We start from the raw sequence: 19,818 nt of genomic DNA on the forward strand, positions 1-19,818 counted from the left end.
TGTTGCTTGCTAATTTGAGGATCCTTTACTTAATCAAGAAATTAGCTAACTAATCACCACAAACACATTTAAACTCATGAATAAAAACATACTAGTAGTGATAATATGTTAAAACACAAACATTTCCATAAAGATTTAAGAACAAGTTCATGGATTCTTCAAAATTCAACAAAAGTTCAAAGGATTCAACAAAAAGTCAACCAATATTAGTTTAGCCAAGCATGACTAAACTCAAAGAAGCAAAGTTAGAGAAGATTGTACCAAACATTTTACAACAATCAAGATGTGAAAAGAAGATGTTCTTGAGGTGTTCTTGGCCTTCAAAAGTGCTCAAAACTCCAGATAGAAAGTGTCAAACTCGGACCTCCAAGATAACACTGAAGAGGCACACCAACCTTCCCAATATAGAGCTCTAGGTAAAATCCCAAAATTGCCCCCTTCAGGAATCCACGCGGGCCGCAGGGAATCTTACGCGGGTCGCGTGATTGCAACGAATTTTTGGGCTTCTTCAAGTCTTGGGCCCCTATAGCTAATCCATTGGCTCAGTTCGAGTCCAATCAGCTTCTAGCCCATTTTTCTTTAATATTTCTTCAATTTGAGCCCAATTTGTCTCTCCACATCACTCAAATCTTCCACAAACTCCCGATCATCGATCCCCGCATCTCGTAAATTTAAAGTTTAATTCTTCCAACCCTTCAAATAATTGACAATCCCACTCCATGCGTCTCCTTCATAGCCATCAAGCCAAAAATATTCGTTTTCCTCCAAGTCCAAATGCTTCCAAAAGATCCTGCACATTCCCGCTCCGCTAGGCTCCTTAAAATCTGCAATTAAGCTCACAAAACTCGAAAGTACCCGAAAGTGGTCATAAAATAACAAAAAGGAAAAAATGCATGGAAATTATATAAATTGTGAATGAAATATGCTAAAATAAACTATAAAAAGAAGTAAATAAAATGAAGCTATCAATATGCTTTGGTTTATCAATCTGTGAATCGCAGGCTAGTTAGGGCTAAGGATCTGCTCATGATTTGCATGATAGAATGCTAGGAGATATGCCTTTATATGCCTACTGTATGAGCTTGTAGACTTGTATGCCAGTACTGATCAGTCAGTGATAGGATGACCTGATTAGGTTATGCTTGATTTCGATGTACTCGATGCTTGAATGCTGCTTGTTTTTGTTGGAAATAGTGTCCAAGGTCATTAACTATTGGTAATACTTCTGATAATAACATGGTCTTTTGGGTTGCCCTCAAGAACCAAATTGAGTGGAATAAATAAAGGAGAATCTGGTTTATTAATTATTATGGTTAATAATTAATTAGAAACTAATTTGAAATATATTTTGGAAATATACTTGGGAAATAATTAACAGTTTAATTAATTAAAGAGTTGAATATTCATTAACTGGTAGTTGGTTAATCAGGAATGTTCCATAACCCTTATGGGATTAGGGTTGGATGAAAGTCACTCCATCCCGCATGGGAAAGGAGTGAAATTTCATGGTTGGGCCTCCATCCTACATGGGAAGAAGTACAAAACCTAAGGAGGCATCCAATGTTATAAATAGGACCTTAGGAATTTCATTCCTTCTTGCACCTTGGCTTGAAGTTTCACCAACCCTTCTTCTTCCCACTTTTACGGACGATTTCTAACCCTCTTAGGGTTTATGAAATTGACCCTTCTCCTAGTTATTTTTATTCTACTCTTTGGTGTCATTGGGTGCGATACCATCTGTAACGCCCCGTTTTGGTACGCAATTCCTTATTTATTCAAGTATTTATTTTGAGCTACTCGACGATTTGGAAGCCCTAACTCGTCAAGTAGATGCTTTAAAGGACGCGGGATTTAAAAGATCTACTCGGCGAGTCCAAGCATGGACTCGACGAGTAGGACTGCCAGGAAGAAACCCTATTCTTGGGGTTTTGCCCCCTATTTAAACATCTTGTAACGCCCCGATACCCAGGTATTGGTTTCTGTTGATCTTTGTGGTTTCAAGGTCTACTCGACGAGTTGGCTGCTCGACTCGTCGAGTAGCAGCGGATTGGTCCACGTGTTTAAGTGATCTACTCGCCGAGTCCAAAGAGGGACTCGACGAGTAGGAGCTGGAGGATGAAACCTAATTTTTGGGGTTTTGCACCCTATTTAAGGGATCATTGGCCTCCTCAGCCTCCTATCTACATTCTCTTGACATCTCAAACCCTAAATTTGTGTGTGTGTGTGTGTGCTTTCTTGGTGTGTTAAGCTTGAAGAAGGATTTTGGTGGAAAGCACTTGAGGAAAACAAGTGAATTAAAGCAAGGAACTCGTGGGGAATTAGAGAACTACTTCAGTGGGTACTCTTTTGAAGGTATCAAGCTGTTTCTATGGCTTATTTCTTCCTACATCTCTTTTGGATGGTTTTTAGGAAGCTATTATTGTGTTTGAGCTAAGATATGAAGTTTGCAACTTCAGATCTTAACGCTCTTTGGTCTCTAAGGCCATAAAGTTGCCAGGGGTGATAAGTATGGACCTCCCTTCAAGTGTTAGACTTCATTGCAAGCTTAGTTTTGTCATTTTAAGTCTTTAAAGCTTTGCATGCACGTAAAGTTTGCAACTTTACGTGATAAGCATGCCTGGGAAAGTTGGATCTACAATATGGAGCCTTTGCATGGCTTAAAAAGCATCTGTATGGATGAAGGTCTAAAGGGACTCGACGAGTGGCATGGTCGACTCGGCGAGTCCGATGAAGATGGTCGTGGGCTCGGCAAGTCGGATGAGTAACTCGGCGAGTCCAATGAAGATTGCCTTGGACTCGGCGAGTCAGTTGAGTGACTCGGCGAGTTGGCAAGTTAAGCAAGAACTCGGCGAGTAGTGGAGGGTACTCGACGAGTTGAGGTCAACATGGATTGTTGACCTTGACAATTGACTTTGACTTTGATCAAGGGTTGACCAATTGACTTCTGGGGGTATCTTGGGAATTTATGATCCTTTTGATGTGTTAGAGATAGGTGGTGGAGTTTGTGGCGGTGATTCGAGAGTTGAGCTTTCTATTTCCAGTCGGCAGTTGCAAGGTGAGTTATCCTCACTATACTCAAGGGTCTAAGGTACCAAGTCCGGCCCTTTGGATTGTTATCTGGTTATGTTATGCTAGTATGATATGTTAGATCGGTATTCTAGAGGGTAGGATAATATTATATGGTATGTTGTATGATCTGTTAGATCAGTGTTGTCTATAGACTATTATGTGATTATCTGTTATATGTGCACATGTTTGTTTGGCGGTTGAGGCTTATCTGCTTTGTGCGAAAGCCAATAGACCTAGGCATTCCAACCGGTTGGTTGTGGGCCGTGAGTATTCCATCCCGAGGATGATTGGACTCATAGTATGTGGGCATTCCAACCTGTTGGTTGTAGGTCTGGGGTATTCCATCTTGAGGATGATTGGACCTATAGTATGTTGGCATTCCAACCTATTGGTTGTGGGCCTGGGGTATTCCAACCCGATGGTTGACTGGACCCATAGTATGCTATTTATGATTCTATGTGTGTGTTGCTGTGAGTATGGGTATTTTGGGGGAAACTCACTAAGCTTTTGGGCTTACAGTTTCGGTTTATGGTTTCAGGTACATCAGGGGATTACGGCAAGGCGAAGGCATGATCGTACAACTCCTCCTGTTTTGTTTATGGTTTTGGGAAAACTCTGATACGATACATTTTGAAAACACGTTTGTAATGATTTGATGATTTTGAAATGATCTTAAAAGTTTAAATCTGGCATGAATTTTATGGGTGTTACATATCTTAAACCCTTCTCATGGACTTCCCTTATCAGCCTCCTTGTCTCCAGAAACCCTAGTTCATCTGTGAGCCTCTCTCTTGAGTTTTGAGTGTGTTTTGTGCCTTTGAAGGTGGTTGCAAGAGTTTTGAGCTAACAAGCTTGGGAAAAGAGAACTAGATCTAGGAACACACTCATCTTTGGCAACTTTCTGAGGTAAAAAGTTCTTATCTTAATGAGTTATAGCTTAGATCTCCTTGCATGTGGATTCTTGGGCCTTTTTGACCCTTTTGTTTAGGAAAAGCTATTATCTTGGGTTGTTTGCAAAACATTTCCCCTTTTTTGTAATTTAGGGCCTCTAGAGCCATAAAAGGGTCTTGAACCCGTTTTCATCCAAGTCATGACAATGTTTATGAAAGTAGAATGCTATAACTTGAGTTTGGGTTCATTTGAGGTGTGCAAAGCCATCAAGTCTCCAACTTTATAGAAATGGACCGTGGAAACAACCTAGATCTGTAATTTGGAACTACAGAAATGTGAAACCAGTGATCTAGGATAGATCTGCAAGGGACTCAACGAGTCCATAAGGGAACTCGGCGAGTCCGTTGAAGAAACCCTGATGATGTTCATAGGACTCAGCGAGTTGATTAAGGAACTTGGCGAGTAGGAGGATCTTGTCCCTATTCTGATTATGTCAAGACTCGACAAGTCTGAAGAAGACTCGACGAGTTAGTTTGACAAACCGCGATGACAAGTAGCTTAAGAACTTGTTGAGCCAAGAGATGACTCGGCGAGTCGAGTCGCGATTTCTAGGGTTCTGAGTTCTAGGACTCGGCGAGTCACATGGCTGACTCGACGAGTTTGGTCAACCTGGAAGGTTGACTTTGACCATGATGTTGACTTTGGCCAGGGGTAAGATGGTCATTTTACCCTAAGAATAGTTATCAGATTTTGACTAAGTGTCCTTATGAAATTTATAGTCGGAGAGTCACCGGAGCAGCAGACAGAGATTCCTTACCCAAAGTTTCAGCAGTCAGTCATACGAGGTGAGTTTCCTTCTAGTAGGAACGGGTCTACGGCCACAATGCATGCCCGTTTAGATGATAGTAGTTCTGGACTATGGTCCGATGTCGGGGCGATCCCGAGAAGTAGTTATGTATGCTTGATGTCTTCATGATTCATGCATGTTTATGTTATGTGTTATATGTTCCGGACTCCGGTCCGATGTCGGGCGAGCCCGATGCAGTATATGTGATTATGTTATATGTTTATGTTATGTTTAATTTATTCCGGACTTCGGTCCGATGCCGGGCAGGGCCAAGTATTTCTAGACTTGGGTCAGATTCCGAGTGGGGCCCGATGCAATAGGCGGGGCCCAATATATGTCGTACTTTGGTCCGATGCCGGGCGGGGCCCGATGCAGTGGCAAGGCCCAGTGTGTGTTATATGTGTTATTGTATGGTATGTGGTAGCTTGGAGGAGCTCACTAAGCTTCGTGCTTATAGTTTTCAGTTTTGGTTTCAGGTACTTTTGGTAGCAAAGGGAAAAGCTCGGGATGATCACATGACACACACACCACAGTACTCAACCTGGGATTTTTGAGACTCTGATATTTTACCATATGTTTTGTCACAATTTTTGGGGATGATGTTTTTTTACAGACGATACATGTCTTTCCCTTATGATTTTGGATGATTTATGGTTTATTATGATTTTCAAAAAGAAATTTTTGGGTCGTATTTTTGGTTGTTACACCATTAGAGGGATTCTGGTTTGGGTCCTCTCGTCCAAGCAACTTCATAGAGGATCAAGATCTCAAGCATGGAGATCAAGGGCTACATATATAAAGATATGTTTTCTTTTTTATGTTTTATTTTCTAGGGTATATGTAATTAGCATGAAACCATAGATCTATAGGTTGCATGTATACTTAGGTATATCGTAGTTTCGATTTTTCCGTTACCTAGTTTAGAGTGTATTTGATGCGTAGAAAATCCAACAGTTTTGTGCTTGTTAGGAGTTCTCACTAACTTCAGCTAACTAGTAAGCAAATATGCTAAGTTACATATTACGGAAACTAAATAATTTTAAAATGTTAGGTTTTAACTCTATTGCGCAGCTCTTGTTTGAGTCCACCCGTTGTAGTGTGAGACCTTTCATTCGAAAATTATCTGGTGTTTGTGATATGTAATTGTATGCGTGAGCTAGTTAGAGGATGCTAGTTGGAATTCCTTCAGCAGCTGATGGCGGGGAGTTGTGTGGTGATTGCCTTAGGAAAACCTAGGAAGGGATTTAGAGTTGGGAGCCTTTTTTTGTCTAGGATTGTATGTATGGATAATGAGTGACTTGGAGGATTCAAATCAATTATTGAGGAAAGCACGGATATATATATATATATATATATATATATATATATATATATATATATATATATATATATATATATATATATATATGGAAGCTACTGTGGGCCCGTACTACTGGAAGCATAGGATCCGTACTCAAGTCAAGGAGAACTATGATGAAACCAGGATACTTATAGAGTATAAGACTCCTCGATATATATATATATATATATATATATATATATATATATATATATATATATATATATATATATATTTGCGTGTCACGGTTTCATAAAATTAGGTCGTCTCACATGAACCTAACCATATATATATATATATATATATATATATATATATATATATATATATATATATATATATATATATATATATATATGGTTAGGTTCATGTGAGACGGCTTAATTTTGTGAAACCGTGACATGCAATCCTAGCCACTCATTTTGTAGATAAAAAAAACATTTTCAAAATGCAAAATAATTTAAAACTTTTGAATTTTTTTTCAAATATTATTTTCGTCATTTATATTTTCCAAAAAAAAATTATATATATATATATATATATATATATATATATATATATATATATATATATATATATATATATATATATATATATTACATATTCTAGTAGAATATTAGAATATTTTACATATCAGACAAATCTAGTAGAATATTCTAAAATTCTAAAGAACACATTAGAATATTTACAATGTAATATTTTATTAGAATATTTCACGTATTTAAAAAAAAACGGTAATTTTTTTTTTTTATATTTTTATTATATATATATATATATATATATATATATATATATATATATATATATATATATATATATATATATATATTTCATTTTTTAGGTAATTAAAGTGACCAAAATAACATTTAAAAAAAATTATCAGATTTTTCCTTTTATTTTGCATTTTAAAATTATTTTTAGATTTGGTCTTACAAAATTAGCATAGTCTCAAATGAACCTGAACATATATATATATATATATATATATATATATATATATATATGATCCCCCCCCCCCCCCCCGGTTTACTTTGTAAAATGCATTTTCCAATCCTTTGTTTTTTAAAATGTTATTTTGATTTCCTCAACTTTGAACTTTATAAATGTTACTCGTACCATCTTCATGTTTTAAATTTTCATATTTATTCCACGTAGTATATATAATATTACTTTCTTTAATAATTTTCGTTCGTTGACTTGAGAGAGAGAGAGAGACTAATTTATTTTTTTGTTTTTTTTAATACGTGTTAGTATAAATTCAATGTCGTCAATGCGTTGACCTATTCAAATTCAAGTATGTGTACATTCTGACTTAAATGTTTTTTATGTTTTCATGCTTATTTTTCTGTGTCTAGTCAGGTTATATATAATACGTTTTTTTATTATTTGAACTTTTGTTTGTTAATTAACAAAAAAAATTACTTACATATTGTTTTGTACGCGTCAGTATAAATTCGAGTTTATTTACCTTTCGACATAAACTTTGTGTATGTTTTGTTGTTTTTTTATCTAAACTGGAGTCCTTGCGTTTTGGTTGCAGTCGTTTTTAGTCTTTGCTTTTATACCATTGTCATTAAGGTGGATTTTGGTTTATGTAATGACCATACATTCTTATTGACTATTCAAAAACCATTCAACTTACAAAAATAGTACATAATCTCTTCTCAACTTTTGATAAATCACCCAATGCTCATTTCTTTTAAAGTTTTAGTGTTTTTGGTAACAGTGTGATATGTTATACTGGTTTAATCAATTTTCATACATAATACGTAAGAAAAACACGTAATAACCCACGACAAAGTGTGGGCTCAATTACTAGTTGCTTATAAAATTCAAATAGTTGTATCGTTATTTTTTATATCTAACTTCTATAAAATAGACACTAATTCATCATATTTTTGTAACTTGTGATTTTCAAAGTCTAATTCATTCCTTGTAAATGCCACATCTACAATGATCATTACCCATCACTTTATAAATCTTAATAGACATCTACAATGACCATTAAATGTCAATTTTAGGTGTTCAAATATTGTCAAAATTTAATAGATTAAATGTAAAATATAGGACGTTTATTTGGTTACATAATTATCATAAAAAGAAGAAAAATAATAGCATAAAATAATGGACATTCGTGTATGAAAAATATAGACAGTTATTAACTTTGTAGATAGAAACAATGTGATTGTGGTGGTATTTACCCCAATAAATGATTATCTTCATATTAATAAAAAATAGTAATTTAAAGATAGATTTTAATTTGGGTGCAGGATGTGGCAATAGCAAAACTAGCAAAGATTAAGAGTTCATGGTCTAATGATTTTTAATCGCTAAATCTAGTCGAAATTGAGAGTTGCATAATCTATCACTATACAAATTTCAAAAGGATAAACTAAAATAATAAACAAACATGAATGAAACAATTGCAAATTTTGTCTTTCCAATGGGGTACCCGATGATAATCTTCATTCATCTCCCAAACCCATGAGCAACTTCATATTTACAATGGTAGCAAAATTCATACACCTAAAACAAATTTCAAAAGCAAAGCATTACATTTTTCCACACCAATTTATGCATATTATTTTATCAAATTGGTTGCATCTAATGGTAACAAACTGAATCAGTCATACATTTTAGGGTCAAATAGCAACTATTATATCGCGTTATTTTCTTAAATATCAGAACGAGATTTTGATTGTCCCCTTTGAAGATGGAAGACTTATGCCTCTTGCATGGAGCATGGTATTGGTATCTGATGACTCTAATGCTCTGGATGTTTGGAGAGCCATTTCTGAATGGAGTTGAAGACATGCCATTGCCATCTGATAATATAATATAATTAATACCAGATATTATGTTATAAGCAATTCCAATAATATACATACAACATTGAAACAAAATTAAAATTCCTTTATTTTATTCTCCTCACCATATAGCATTCTTTATCGGTGTCTGACTCAGCTACAGATATGGCCCACGTGCGTACCCACTCAAGCCCTCTGGACATTTCACTACTTCCTTCAACCAGTGCAGATGCCACGTAAGCAGGATTAACAGCCACCAATATACATGATGCTGCAAAAAGTACAGATTTACGAACATATGCTTCAACATGACGACTTATGTCCCTGCAATTTAATACCAGTAGTTTTAACAAAATGACAAATATACCCTTCCATTAAAAAAAAAAAAAGAATACCATGTAATTATAATACCTGGTACTCAACATATCAAGCAATGGAAGTGCTAAAGCGGATGCTTCTGGATGCATAGCTGAACATTTCATACAAGTACCCAACATGTGAATAAGTTTTCCAAGGACAATAAAGTCCCTACCTAAAAAGTCAACTCCATGACTTTTTTTGTCAAACCCCTGCATAGCTGGAAGCATAAACGCAGCTGCAAACGGAGGAAACTTATTCTGCGACCATTCCACGTCATCATCTTGTACTACGTTTTTGTGGGCCCACCTCCGTGACTTCCCTCTCCTGTGTTGGCCGGGTTTGACCGGGAGATCTCTCTCGTAGGAATAAGTCAAACTCAATGGAGATTGAGATGCTGAGATCTCTCTCCATGGGCTTGCACCCTGAGACCCTATGCTACTTGGCAAGAACCATGGTTGACTCTCTGAAGTGGTCAAGATTTGGGGGGTTGACCGGTGCTTTTGTCTACTGGTTTTTGCTTGAGAAAGCTCGAGTGCTGCATCTGTCATGACATCAAGAATCATTATCCGTTGACTCGTGTCTACATTCGGTGAATATAGGAGTTTATGTATCGGATCAAGACTTCCTAATGGACAGTTTACAATTAAGGCAACCAATGCTTTTTGTCTCTTTTCTTCAGCTGATTCTTCTTCCCCTTCCAAAGTTGAGTCTGAGCAACGAACCTGGACAAGCGCCCTGACTAGATCACTTGCTATGAATGAAAGTTCATCTGGAGCTGCTCTAATAAGGCTTTCAGCAACATCAAGTGCTCTTTCAACCTGCAAAGTTTTATAAAATATTTTTTACTAAAAACTCCAAGGATATATATACTGACACTGACAACTTACACCATCAGCATCATCAGACTTTCTTAGAGCTCCAACAACATCAATCAACTGTGAGAAATTCTTTTTCAAGTCAGAATCATCATCAGACAAATCATATGGTTGTAAAGAGGATTCACTGGAAGTTTCAGAAATCTCAGAATCATTATCATCATCAGAAGCATCCTCATTGTTCAATGTTGCAGGATCAATAACTTCATCTGGATCAATTAGTTCCAATCCCATCAATTTGTTGTTCTTTGTGTCTTTATAAGTTTTTTCTGATACCGATGTAATACAACCATGAACCTTATCTTGGTCTTTGTCTGTTTCTTTGTCATTAGATGTTGCCACGTCAGCATTTGTTGATGTGAACTCCCAGTCAATAGTCTCCTCTTTGCAGGTATCATCAAGATACAGGGGATTGCTAGGGTCAATCACTTTTGAAAAGACTAAAGCAACACTGCTAGCCATCTTGCGTACAAAATGAGAAGGGCTTTCCAGCCTACCTGGCATCATTAAAAAAAAAAGATGAAATAAATAAGGGATTAAAAGAAAACCATAATTATTAATTACAGTAGAGGGAAAGATATTTACAGCTAACCCCTTGAAGAATCAAGTGCATTACATCCTTAGTACCATCTAAATCTTCTTTTGTTAGCTTTTCTAAGGAAAGCCCAACTGCTGCTGTTAAATCTGAATCTCAAATTAAGGAATCACAGGGGGGTGTAAGTGTAAAATTGAAAAAATTGAATTTTTTTTTAAAGAAAAAAAAAAGATACATGCTTGTTGCTCTACTGGTGCTGACTGTACAAACTCTCGCTTTGACCATACTGCAAGAACACGCTGAGTGGCATCCAATAGATTGCGATGATTTCCAGTTTTGCCCTTGAGTGTGGTATCAGGAGGGGATTGAAGAACAGAAAACTGAAGGATCCATCTCAGACAACAAACTGGGAACACTTTCCAGAGTATAAATCTCTCTGTAAACATGGACCTGATGGATGTTTGGAGTTCAAAAATCTGGTGAAACAATAACCAAAGAATCCAGTAACCTTCAACATCATTTATGTCTTGAGTTGCTAGCTTTTGCAAAAGCTGTTCAGATATTCTTTCTACAGCATATGAATCTTTAATTGCCTCCATTATCTTTGACCAAAACTGTAGACCAGGTTTTGATTTAAAAACTTCCACAATGGACAAATCAGTCTTTTGCTGTAAAAGGCTTTGAACTTGGGTAACAATTCGTGGGATCACTTCACTTATTAGCACATCTGCATGAGATGAGGATTTCTTGTTTTATTATTATTTTGTTGCAAAATATCAATGCAAATGAATCAAAGTTGTTGTCTTTGTGATGTCATAACTCATAAGCATACCTGCAGACCCACGCCTACAAATACGAGCAAAAGCATCCCCAATAAATAGCATAGAACCATTGAAATCACTTCCATTATAGTTAACTAATTCATCAGAATACTTATTGTTCCATTCTTCTGCTCCCTGAATTAGTTGAATTGTAATCCTTTTGACATATAAGCTGACACATTTTGTCAAGATAAAACAAAATCCAACATGTTTGGGATGAAAAGAAAGATGATCACAAATATGAAGGATACTGTGATGAAAGTAAGGTGGAAGCTCCCAATCGTGCTTTATCAGGGACAGATGTAACAAGTTGTGCCACTCTAGAAATTGCAGCCTTGTGTTGTTCAAGATTTATATCTTTGGATTGGTGAGAAAAATCTCTAGCCAACTGGAGTACCCCATCATTTTCAAGCAAGCATAGTGCAAGTAATCTATCATTAATATGGGGATTATATGTTTATATCCACTTAATTTTATAGCAATTAACCAAATGATACACAAGCATTGGGGATACCTTTCAGTATTTGAGCAGACAGTGGCTTCAAGTAGCCCATTTGAGGGATGTTGTAGATAAGGAACTAAAGTTTGCACAACCTCTGAGACACAGCCACTTAAAAAGAATACATCATACAAATGTTTCTTTGCAGAAATGGGGAAACAGGTTAGCCAATTCAAAGCAACGTCTGCATATCAAAATATATAATATTAGAAACCTTAAGAATGAAAGCCTTATACAGATATGTAATTCAGTTTTTTAGATAGTGATAGCAGGTGCAAGCTCTACAGAATGTAGAAGACAGATGAAAGCTTTTCTCATAGATCAATGGCATGGAAGTGAAAGGAGCAATGGAATTTAATGATTACCAAGTAACAACACTCTAGCCATTGTTGGAAACGCAGTGCTTTGATAAAACACCTGCCACCAGTTATCTCTTTCATGTACTGAAGGAAGTTCTGCTCCGATAATCTCATCTCTATACTCTTTGTCAATGCTACCTACAAATTCATTAAAACAGTGAAGCAGTTAGTAACCGTTGATCATTTATAGTAAACCCTAATTAGCACCTAGCAGAATTATAATCATTAAACCTAATTCCAACAAACGCACAGAATTTTTATATTTCCAATAACTTGAATGATTGAACAACGAGGTAATTTGATGGTTATTTTAGAACAAAATTTTGACAGTGTAATTGTATGATAAAGCTGAAATTGGAGAAAGATAAATGACCGGCGAATGAGCGGGACTCGAGAGAGAAAAGGCGGACAGCGAGAGAGTGGAGTGCGCAAATGACTTGGTCAACGTTTTTGGCTTCATTGATCGTGGCGATTACTTCTCCGACCTTCTCGAGTACTTTGTTGTTAGTGTTTTGTTCACTTCCGTTCTTCTTCTCTGTTTCTTCGCCGCCGTTCATGGCTGCTCCGTTCTCGCAGCTCTTCTGCTTCCGGTGTTTCTATATTATCGATTTCGGAATTAAATATCATGTATATACATGGCCAATCCCTTTACTTTTAGTCATTGTCATGCGAGCTCCTAAATATCTTAAATATATACATTTCATAACTTCACATTACTAAATGGCAAATTGCCAAAAATTGACGACGTATTTTATTGCAAGAGGAAATAAGTTGTCTCTATCTCTGTTGAAGCGAATGCTAAAGGCCTAAAGCAAACCATGTTGAAGTCGACGATTGCCCCCATGTTATCAACCCTCTACCCGCAAAAGTTATTCCCCATCAAATTAGCGTCTTTTTGTAGTGCATTACCACGAAGCCCGCCAACTGTTCGACAAAATGCCTCAACCAACATTCCAACTCTCGAGACCCCCTCTTACATACTCCCTCCAGCTTCAGCTTACGTCCATCTCCCTTTCTGCCGCAAACGCTGTCATTATTGTGACTTCCCAATATTAGCTCTGGGTTCTTCTTCAACAGAAACCGCAGATGATGATCCAAGAATCTCAAATTATATCAATCTTCTTATTCGCGAAATGGAAGCAACACAAACAAATTTTAACCAACACCCACCTCTTGAAACCGTCTTCTTCGGTGGTGGCACGCCTTCGTTGGTGCCACCAAGACTCGTTGCTAAGGTCCTTGACACATTGAGATCGAAATTTGGGTTGCGTTTGGATGCCGAGATATCAATGGAAATGGACCCCGGAACATTTGATGCTAAGAAACTGAAAGAGTTGATGGGATTGGGTGTGAACAGGGTATCGTTAGGAGTTCAAGCATTTCAAGAAGAGTTGTTGAAAGCTTGTGGGAGAGCTCATGGTATTGACGAGGTTCATGAGGCAATTGAGATTATCAATTCATGTGGGGTTGGTAATTGGAGCTTGGATCTCATTTCTTCTCTCCCACATCAAACTCAAGAAATGTGGGAAGAGAGTTTGAAGCTCACTGTTGAAGCAAACCCAAATCATGTTTCAGTTTATGACCTTCAAGTTGAGAAAGACACCAAATTTGGTTCATTGTAAGTTTGTCATTTAATCTTTTTCTCCTATACTATTATTTACACAAATTAACGTCTACACATGATCAACAGGTATATACCAGGTGAGTTTCCACTTCCTAATGACACCCAATCTGCAAAATTCTACAGAATGGCTTCAAAAAAGCTTTCAGAGGCTAATTATGGGCATTATGAAGTCAGTAGCTATAGCAAAAATGGATTTGAGTGCAAGCACAATTACACATACTGGATAAACAAACCTTTTTACGCGTTTGGCTTAGGTTCTGCTAGTTATATCAATGGAACAAGATACTCAAGACCAAAGAAGTTAAAAGATTACACAGATTATGTCAAGAATTTGGAGGGTGGATTAGTTGATTTGTCACAAGAAGGTGATGATGTTGATGAATGGGAAATGGCTATGGACATTGTGATGCTTTCATTAAGAACTTCAAAAGGGTTGAATTTGAAGAGTTTTGGAGATGATTTTGGGAGTGAGGTTGTTGTGGAGCTGTGTAAGGTGTATGAGCCTTATATGAGGAGTGGGCATGTGTTGTTTTTGGATGATGAAAGAAGAGAGATTAAAGAAGATGAGTTTAGTTCTTTGGTTTTAGATGATGAAAAGTTGGAAAATGAGATCGGGTTTATTCGGTTAAGTGATCCAGATGGTTTTCTTTTGTCCAATGAATTGATATCGCTTGCATTTGGGGTTATTGATCCATGAACAAATGTTGTAGAAGACGTTTTTTTTTTCAAGAAATTGTTGATGCTTGATGAAGAACTTATTGGAGATCTTTAAAAGTAATGTGATCATTCTAAAAGTGTACTATAATTGCATTTGTTTGTACAAAATGTTTAAATTTTTATTTATCATGAAAACATATTTGGCAATTTGATGCATGAAGAAAACACATTATATTGTTAGTTCCTTTGGCTTGTAGTGGTGTTTATAAATCGTGTCAAGGCAAAGACCTGCCCAATCCAGTAGCCGATAGGGTCAACAAGATTTGGGTTAATCAAGTTTGGATCAAGTGTTGGGTGTGGGTTTGGGTTGAGGTGTGGGTTATTTGAGTCCGGCTAGCCCGAAGCATTTTAAGCCAGGAATTTAAGGGTATATACCATCTTAATTATGAAATTTTAATTAAAGTAATAATTTAAATTAATACATAACTGTATAATTAAATTGGTTATTTGAGTCAACGGGACACGAGTCGGTTGATATGACCAGTTATTCAGGTAATTCAGTTTTAGATGGATGTGTATTAGTTTTTGTTCTTGTGATACATTAGGATGAACCCTAATGAATATTGTAGTTATTGTTATCCGTAAAATACATAAAATCATCATTTTATCACATTTATCACAAATAATTTATCAATTTAGACATAGTTAGGTATGATAATTAGTACTTGTTAAAGATACATAAATTCGGGAGAGTCGTGTAGGCAATTAAAGCGTTCTAATGTTATGGATCATGTGAGTTGTTACTTTAATGGTCCCTTTCAACTTTTATGGTTCCTTATTATTAACTGAAATTAAAAATGTGACCATTGATCATTGAAGACCAATTTAAGAATGATTGATAAAGGAAAATAATAAAATCGCATAGACAACTACAGAAAGATGTTTATCATCATCTAAGCTGAGTTTTGCTTGCTTCTTAACAAGGACTTGAATGGCGGATAAGTGAAAGCACCATTAAGAAACAACTCGGAAACTACTTTATACATAGCCTCAGTAAGGTGAACTCCGTCCCAATTGATATATTGAGATGGGTTCTGACATGAACTTGCAGAATCAGACCCACAAGTACCTGAAAAGTCAAAGTTGTAGGGACCACCACTAGACCCACAACACGCCTTGTAAACATCGTGGAATCCAAGCTTTGGTGCATTCTTGACAATTGAGCGATAAGCTTTCCAGTAATCAGCATAAACAATGACAGTTTTTGGGTATTTGTTGCGTAGGTTTTGGATGTTGGCTTGGAGGATGGTGTTGTGGATGTAGCTTTGGTTATTGACGGTGGCGACACAACCAATGTCATCGCGGTCTGACTCTGGTGAAAGGTACATGGCGAGGGTCAAGCAACCGGTAGTGGGGAGGCCTTGGACTACCATATATTTTGCACCTTTTTTGAGCAATGCCTAGCAAAACAAAAAATAAATCAGTAGATTGTAAAACAATTGGTGAACTAGAACATAATAACAATGTTATAATTTAATTTACATTTCGTAAAGTATGCAAAGTCGATGATCTTTTGAATGTGAAATTAACTTTATATACTCTAAATTAATGTGACATCATGTTACACATTGTGATCCACATGTGACATATATGATAGTAAATATGAATTTCATGTTATATGAATATATGATCTCAAATTTACATTAACATAGAATTCATATTACTATTTTATTATTATAGTTATATCATATAACTAAATTAACTAAAGATGGAACAATTTCTTCATACTTATCCTCTTATCATGTTAAATTGTTGACAATTGAATTAAAATATTATTAAGAAAAATTAAATGTGATACAATACATATCATCATTTGATATGGGTAAAAAGATAATAGAAAGAAATTATAGGTTTAATCTCTCATTTAGAGAAAATGAATGTATTCTCTATTATTAATTATACAAATTACAAGTAACTGATACCAAGATGAGAGGACAGGATACATGTGATAAAGTGAACTACACTGGAAGAAACATATGATTAAAGTTAAATGTCAAATCTTAACGATGTTACTAGTTTCTTTTTTAATTGAACATTTTTAATAATAAAATAACATTTTAGGATTATTCCTTTCAATTAATAATACATTATTATTTTATTTTACTTTTCTGATTATATTTAATTTTCAAATATTTATTATTTCCCTACTAAATAAGTGTGTGGTCCATGTATTTTGTAATATATTTAACTCTATATATAAATATTAATGCCAACTAATATCTCATTTTAATATCTCTCATATTGAAAGATATATGATGTGCACTTAAACACTGATTTAAGGACAAATTAATTAACTAAAAAAAAAAAGCTTAAGCAAAAGAGGTTTTTGATAATTGACTTTCATTAAACAAAGTTATTAGAAACATCATGTGTCAAAAATAATGTGTTTGATTAAGATCAACCAGTATGAATAATTTCAACACATAATTTACAAAAAACATGGCTGCAGATCAAAATTTAAAAGAAAATTATAGGAAAACAAAGCAAAGAATTTAACATTATAGGCATTAAGCATGATTTTGATAAACATTTAAAATCAAACTATAATTTGGCTGGTGATGTAATTCATCTCAAAAGTAATTCAAAATATCAATATTTAAATCGTCGTAAAACTGAATTAAATATTTTGAAATGTATGACTCGAAAGATAATTTGGCATATGAATCATAAAAAAAGTACCAAATTATCAAAGATTTAAATTACTAATTACTAAAAAGTAACATAATAACGAAATTAATATAATTAATTAATTACCTCTATAAATCCTGTTACACTGCGAATGGCACGTCGTTGAATGGTTTCACCGCTCACCGTTGATCCAACGGTGTAAGCGTAGTCATTGGCTCCGATTTCACCCACCCAAACTAACGCATCCCGGAACACCGCTGCACATTCCGCCGGCGTCGACATAGCACTTTTACATTTTTGCCCCTGCAATGTCTTGTTAAACCAAGAAAGCTGAGTTTGCAGAGACTGAGGTGTTACATCGAAGGTGAGGTTATTTTTGACAAAAAACGCATGTCTGATAGCGGTGGATCCTGCGACGGCGTAGTTAATACCGGCGGTGGTGTTGGCCTTGCGGTTGAGGTAGGGTGGTAGGTAGGGTAATGAGAGTGATTCCGCCACGAAATCGATTACCAGACGCCCGTCGGAGTAACGGTTAGTTGGGTGGTGGAAAAATGTGCGGCCGTAAGGGAGGTTGGAGACGTAAGTGAAGGCACTTGGGCCGGTGGGGGAGGCAGTGTTTCCGGTGTCGGTGTAAGAGTCTCCAAAGGCGTAGATCTTCTTGAACGGTGGTGGAGGTGTTGCCGAAGAGAGACTAAGGAGGAGGAGGAGGAGGAAGATGGCGATGGGGGAAGCTGACATGGTTACCAACGTCCACATGTCTACGTGAAATGGGGTTTTCAGGTTTTGATAAGGTACGCCTTGTTTATACAACTGAAAGTGATATTTAAAAGACTATTTTACCCTCTGTTCTAAACCTTTGTCAAAGTTGACGCCAAAGTCAACCGGTCAATGACTAATATTTATTTTTTCATTTGAAGTTATGTTTTCTGTATATATCTAGTCTATCAAGATTAGTTCATATATATAGCCAGATTTAATTTCTCGGAAAGAATTGACTTTTCTTATTTAAGTATAGAATATATAATATAATCCTTTATGTAAAATTATATTATTAGATTTTAACTCATTTATGTAATTAGACAATTATAGTCTGAATGTATTATTTTGCCATATGTCTCAAATGATGATGAAAAATAAGGTGTTTGAGATTTAGAGAAAGACCTTTGGAGCACGATATTTTTTATTTGGAGTTTATCATTGGTCATTTGGCACTAACTGTAGTATCTGTCATTATACTTTTAGATGAGTTTCTGGTATTAAACATTTCCTTTTTTAGAATGTTTAAAATTATTTAGAATTTTCTATTGTTATTTTAATGATTTTATTTCTTTACAAAGTATAGTTCTATTTTCTAGTAGATCATACGAGAATGTTATAGGGTCAACGGTCACAATAAAAGATGTGACTAACAAAAACATATATATAGTTACAAATCTACATTATGGGATGAAAATGGTTAAAAGGGAACATGTCCATAACCTTTTACGCTAATATATGTAAACTCAATCAATTGAGTAATTTACAAATCTGATCTTTTTTTTATATCATTTGTTTTAGTTGTCGTCCAAAAAACGAATTGTTTGGTAGTTTTATTTGTATGGTTTATTTTGTATTAAATTTCATTCACATGTAAAATCTAATATTCAAGTTTTAAAATTTATTAATTTGATTAGTTTGTCTTCACTTTTAGCAATATTTAATGTTCAACCATCATCATTATTGATCATTAGGGGATGATCCACAAAGCAATGCGGCACCTGCCCCACAAGATCAAAAAATTAAAATAAAATAAAATAAAAAATACATAGTGTTAAAAAAACAATTATAACAAGATTTTCAATTTGCGAAACGATGAACTTGGTTTTCAAAATGGCAAACTTAGGAAGTGTCGCATCTCTTGATTATATAAGAAATGTTGGTGATACTTGTTTCCACATAGTTCCAATGTGGGATCTGGGATATGATGATTCTGCAATTCCATCTTTCTTTCTTTTTTCTTTTTTTTCATAAACCATAAAAACACAGCTCTTTGATTACTAGTAGTAGCAACGTGAATTTTGAACTCCTATTGTGACATCAACTTTAACATAGCAAATACGTTTTCATTTTGGTTTTTTATTTTATTTTGTACGTGTCATATTCAGGGCTATTCCAAACATATTTTGGGTCCAGGACGAGAGCAAAAAATGAACCTTTAAAATACACAAATTTCATCAAGTTTTTTACAATAACTCAATAATTGTAAGAAAATTATATGTACTATCTTCTAAATATAAAAATTTCCATAAAAAATTTGGACTCCTTTAAAAGATGGGCCTGGATGGTCGCCCCTATCGTCCACCCTCTGAGACGGGTCTGGTCATATTGCATGTTAATTAATCTTCGAGTTGTTTTTTATCTTTATAAACACAGAGGCTAAATATTAAAAAATAGTATAAGTTATTCTT

General features: G+C 35.4%; 3 protein-coding genes across 4 annotated transcripts; 1 reads left to right on the forward strand and 2 right to left on the reverse strand.

Annotated features, from left to right (window-relative positions):
• Window positions 1–8,534: 8,534 nt before the first annotated feature.
• LOC111880521 (uncharacterized) lies at window positions 8,535–12,959 on the reverse strand. 2 transcript variants are annotated; one of them, XM_023876953.3, is made up of 12 exons: window positions 12,776–12,959; window positions 12,409–12,540; window positions 12,059–12,227; window positions 11,796–11,975; window positions 11,556–11,716; window positions 10,959–11,450; window positions 10,774–10,872; window positions 10,201–10,685; window positions 9,365–10,131; window positions 9,079–9,277; window positions 8,780–8,971; window positions 8,535–8,672 (listed from the first exon to the last, which is right to left on the reverse strand). In XM_023876953.3, the coding sequence occupies exons 1-11, from the start codon at window positions 12,957–12,959 to the stop codon at window positions 8,828–8,830; spliced, it is 3,012 nt and encodes a 1,003-aa protein (XP_023732721.1). In that variant the 3' UTR covers window positions 8,535–8,672; window positions 8,780–8,827. The 2 variants fall into 2 exon arrangements, with proteins under 2 accessions (XP_023732721.1, XP_023732720.1); XM_023876952.3 differs by having other exon boundaries at window positions 8,615–8,971.
• Window positions 12,960–13,220: 261 nt separating this feature from the next.
• LOC111880522 (uncharacterized) lies at window positions 13,221–14,890 on the forward strand. Its single transcript, XM_023876954.2, has 2 exons — window positions 13,221–14,020; window positions 14,093–14,890. The coding sequence occupies exons 1-2, from the start codon at window positions 13,221–13,223 to the stop codon at window positions 14,721–14,723; spliced, it is 1,431 nt and encodes a 476-aa protein (XP_023732722.1). The 3' UTR covers window positions 14,724–14,890.
• Window positions 14,891–15,556: 666 nt separating this feature from the next.
• LOC111880511 (GDSL esterase/lipase At3g48460) lies at window positions 15,557–18,290 on the reverse strand. Its single transcript, XM_023876937.2, has 2 exons — window positions 17,498–18,290; window positions 15,557–16,143 (listed from the first exon to the last, which is right to left on the reverse strand). Exons 1-2 carry the CDS (start codon window positions 18,125–18,127, stop codon window positions 15,637–15,639), a joined length of 1,137 nt encoding a protein of 378 aa, XP_023732705.1. The 5' UTR covers window positions 18,128–18,290; the 3' UTR covers window positions 15,557–15,636.
• Window positions 18,291–19,818: the final 1,528 nt, after the last annotated feature.

This window comes from Lactuca sativa, chromosome 5 (assembly GCF_002870075.4).
Source record: "Lactuca sativa cultivar Salinas chromosome 5, Lsat_Salinas_v11, whole genome shotgun sequence".
Classification (NCBI taxonomy): domain Eukaryota; kingdom Viridiplantae; phylum Streptophyta; class Magnoliopsida; order Asterales; family Asteraceae; genus Lactuca; species Lactuca sativa.

What these genes read in the sequence shown, in the direction of transcription:
- LOC111880521 (XM_023876953.3), bottom strand. Translation starts at nt 12,959, where the DNA reads ATGAACGGCGGCGAAGAAACAGAGAAGAAGAACGGAAGTGAACAAAAC. An exon ending in CGAGTCCCGCTCATTCGCCG is followed by an intron (nt 12,541 to 12,775) that starts GTCATTTATCTT and finishes ATGAATTTGTAG; the next exon opens with GTAGCATTGACAAAGAGTAT. An exon ending in GGCTAGAGTGTTGTTACTTG is followed by an intron (nt 12,228 to 12,408) that starts GTAATCATTAAA and finishes TTTGATATGCAG; the next exon opens with ACGTTGCTTTGAATTGGCTA.
- LOC111880522 (XM_023876954.2), top strand. Translation starts at nt 13,221, where the DNA reads ATGTTGAAGTCGACGATTGCCCCCATGTTATCAACCCTCTACCCGCAA. An exon ending in GACACCAAATTTGGTTCATT is followed by an intron (nt 14,021 to 14,092) that starts GTAAGTTTGTCA and finishes CATGATCAACAG; the next exon opens with GTATATACCAGGTGAGTTTC.
- LOC111880511 (XM_023876937.2), bottom strand. Translation starts at nt 18,127, where the DNA reads ATGTGGACGTTGGTAACCATGTCAGCTTCCCCCATCGCCATCTTCCTC. An exon ending in GTGTAACAGGATTTATAGAG is followed by an intron (nt 16,144 to 17,497) that starts GTAATTAATTAA and finishes TTGTTTTGCTAG; the next exon opens with GCATTGCTCAAAAAAGGTGC.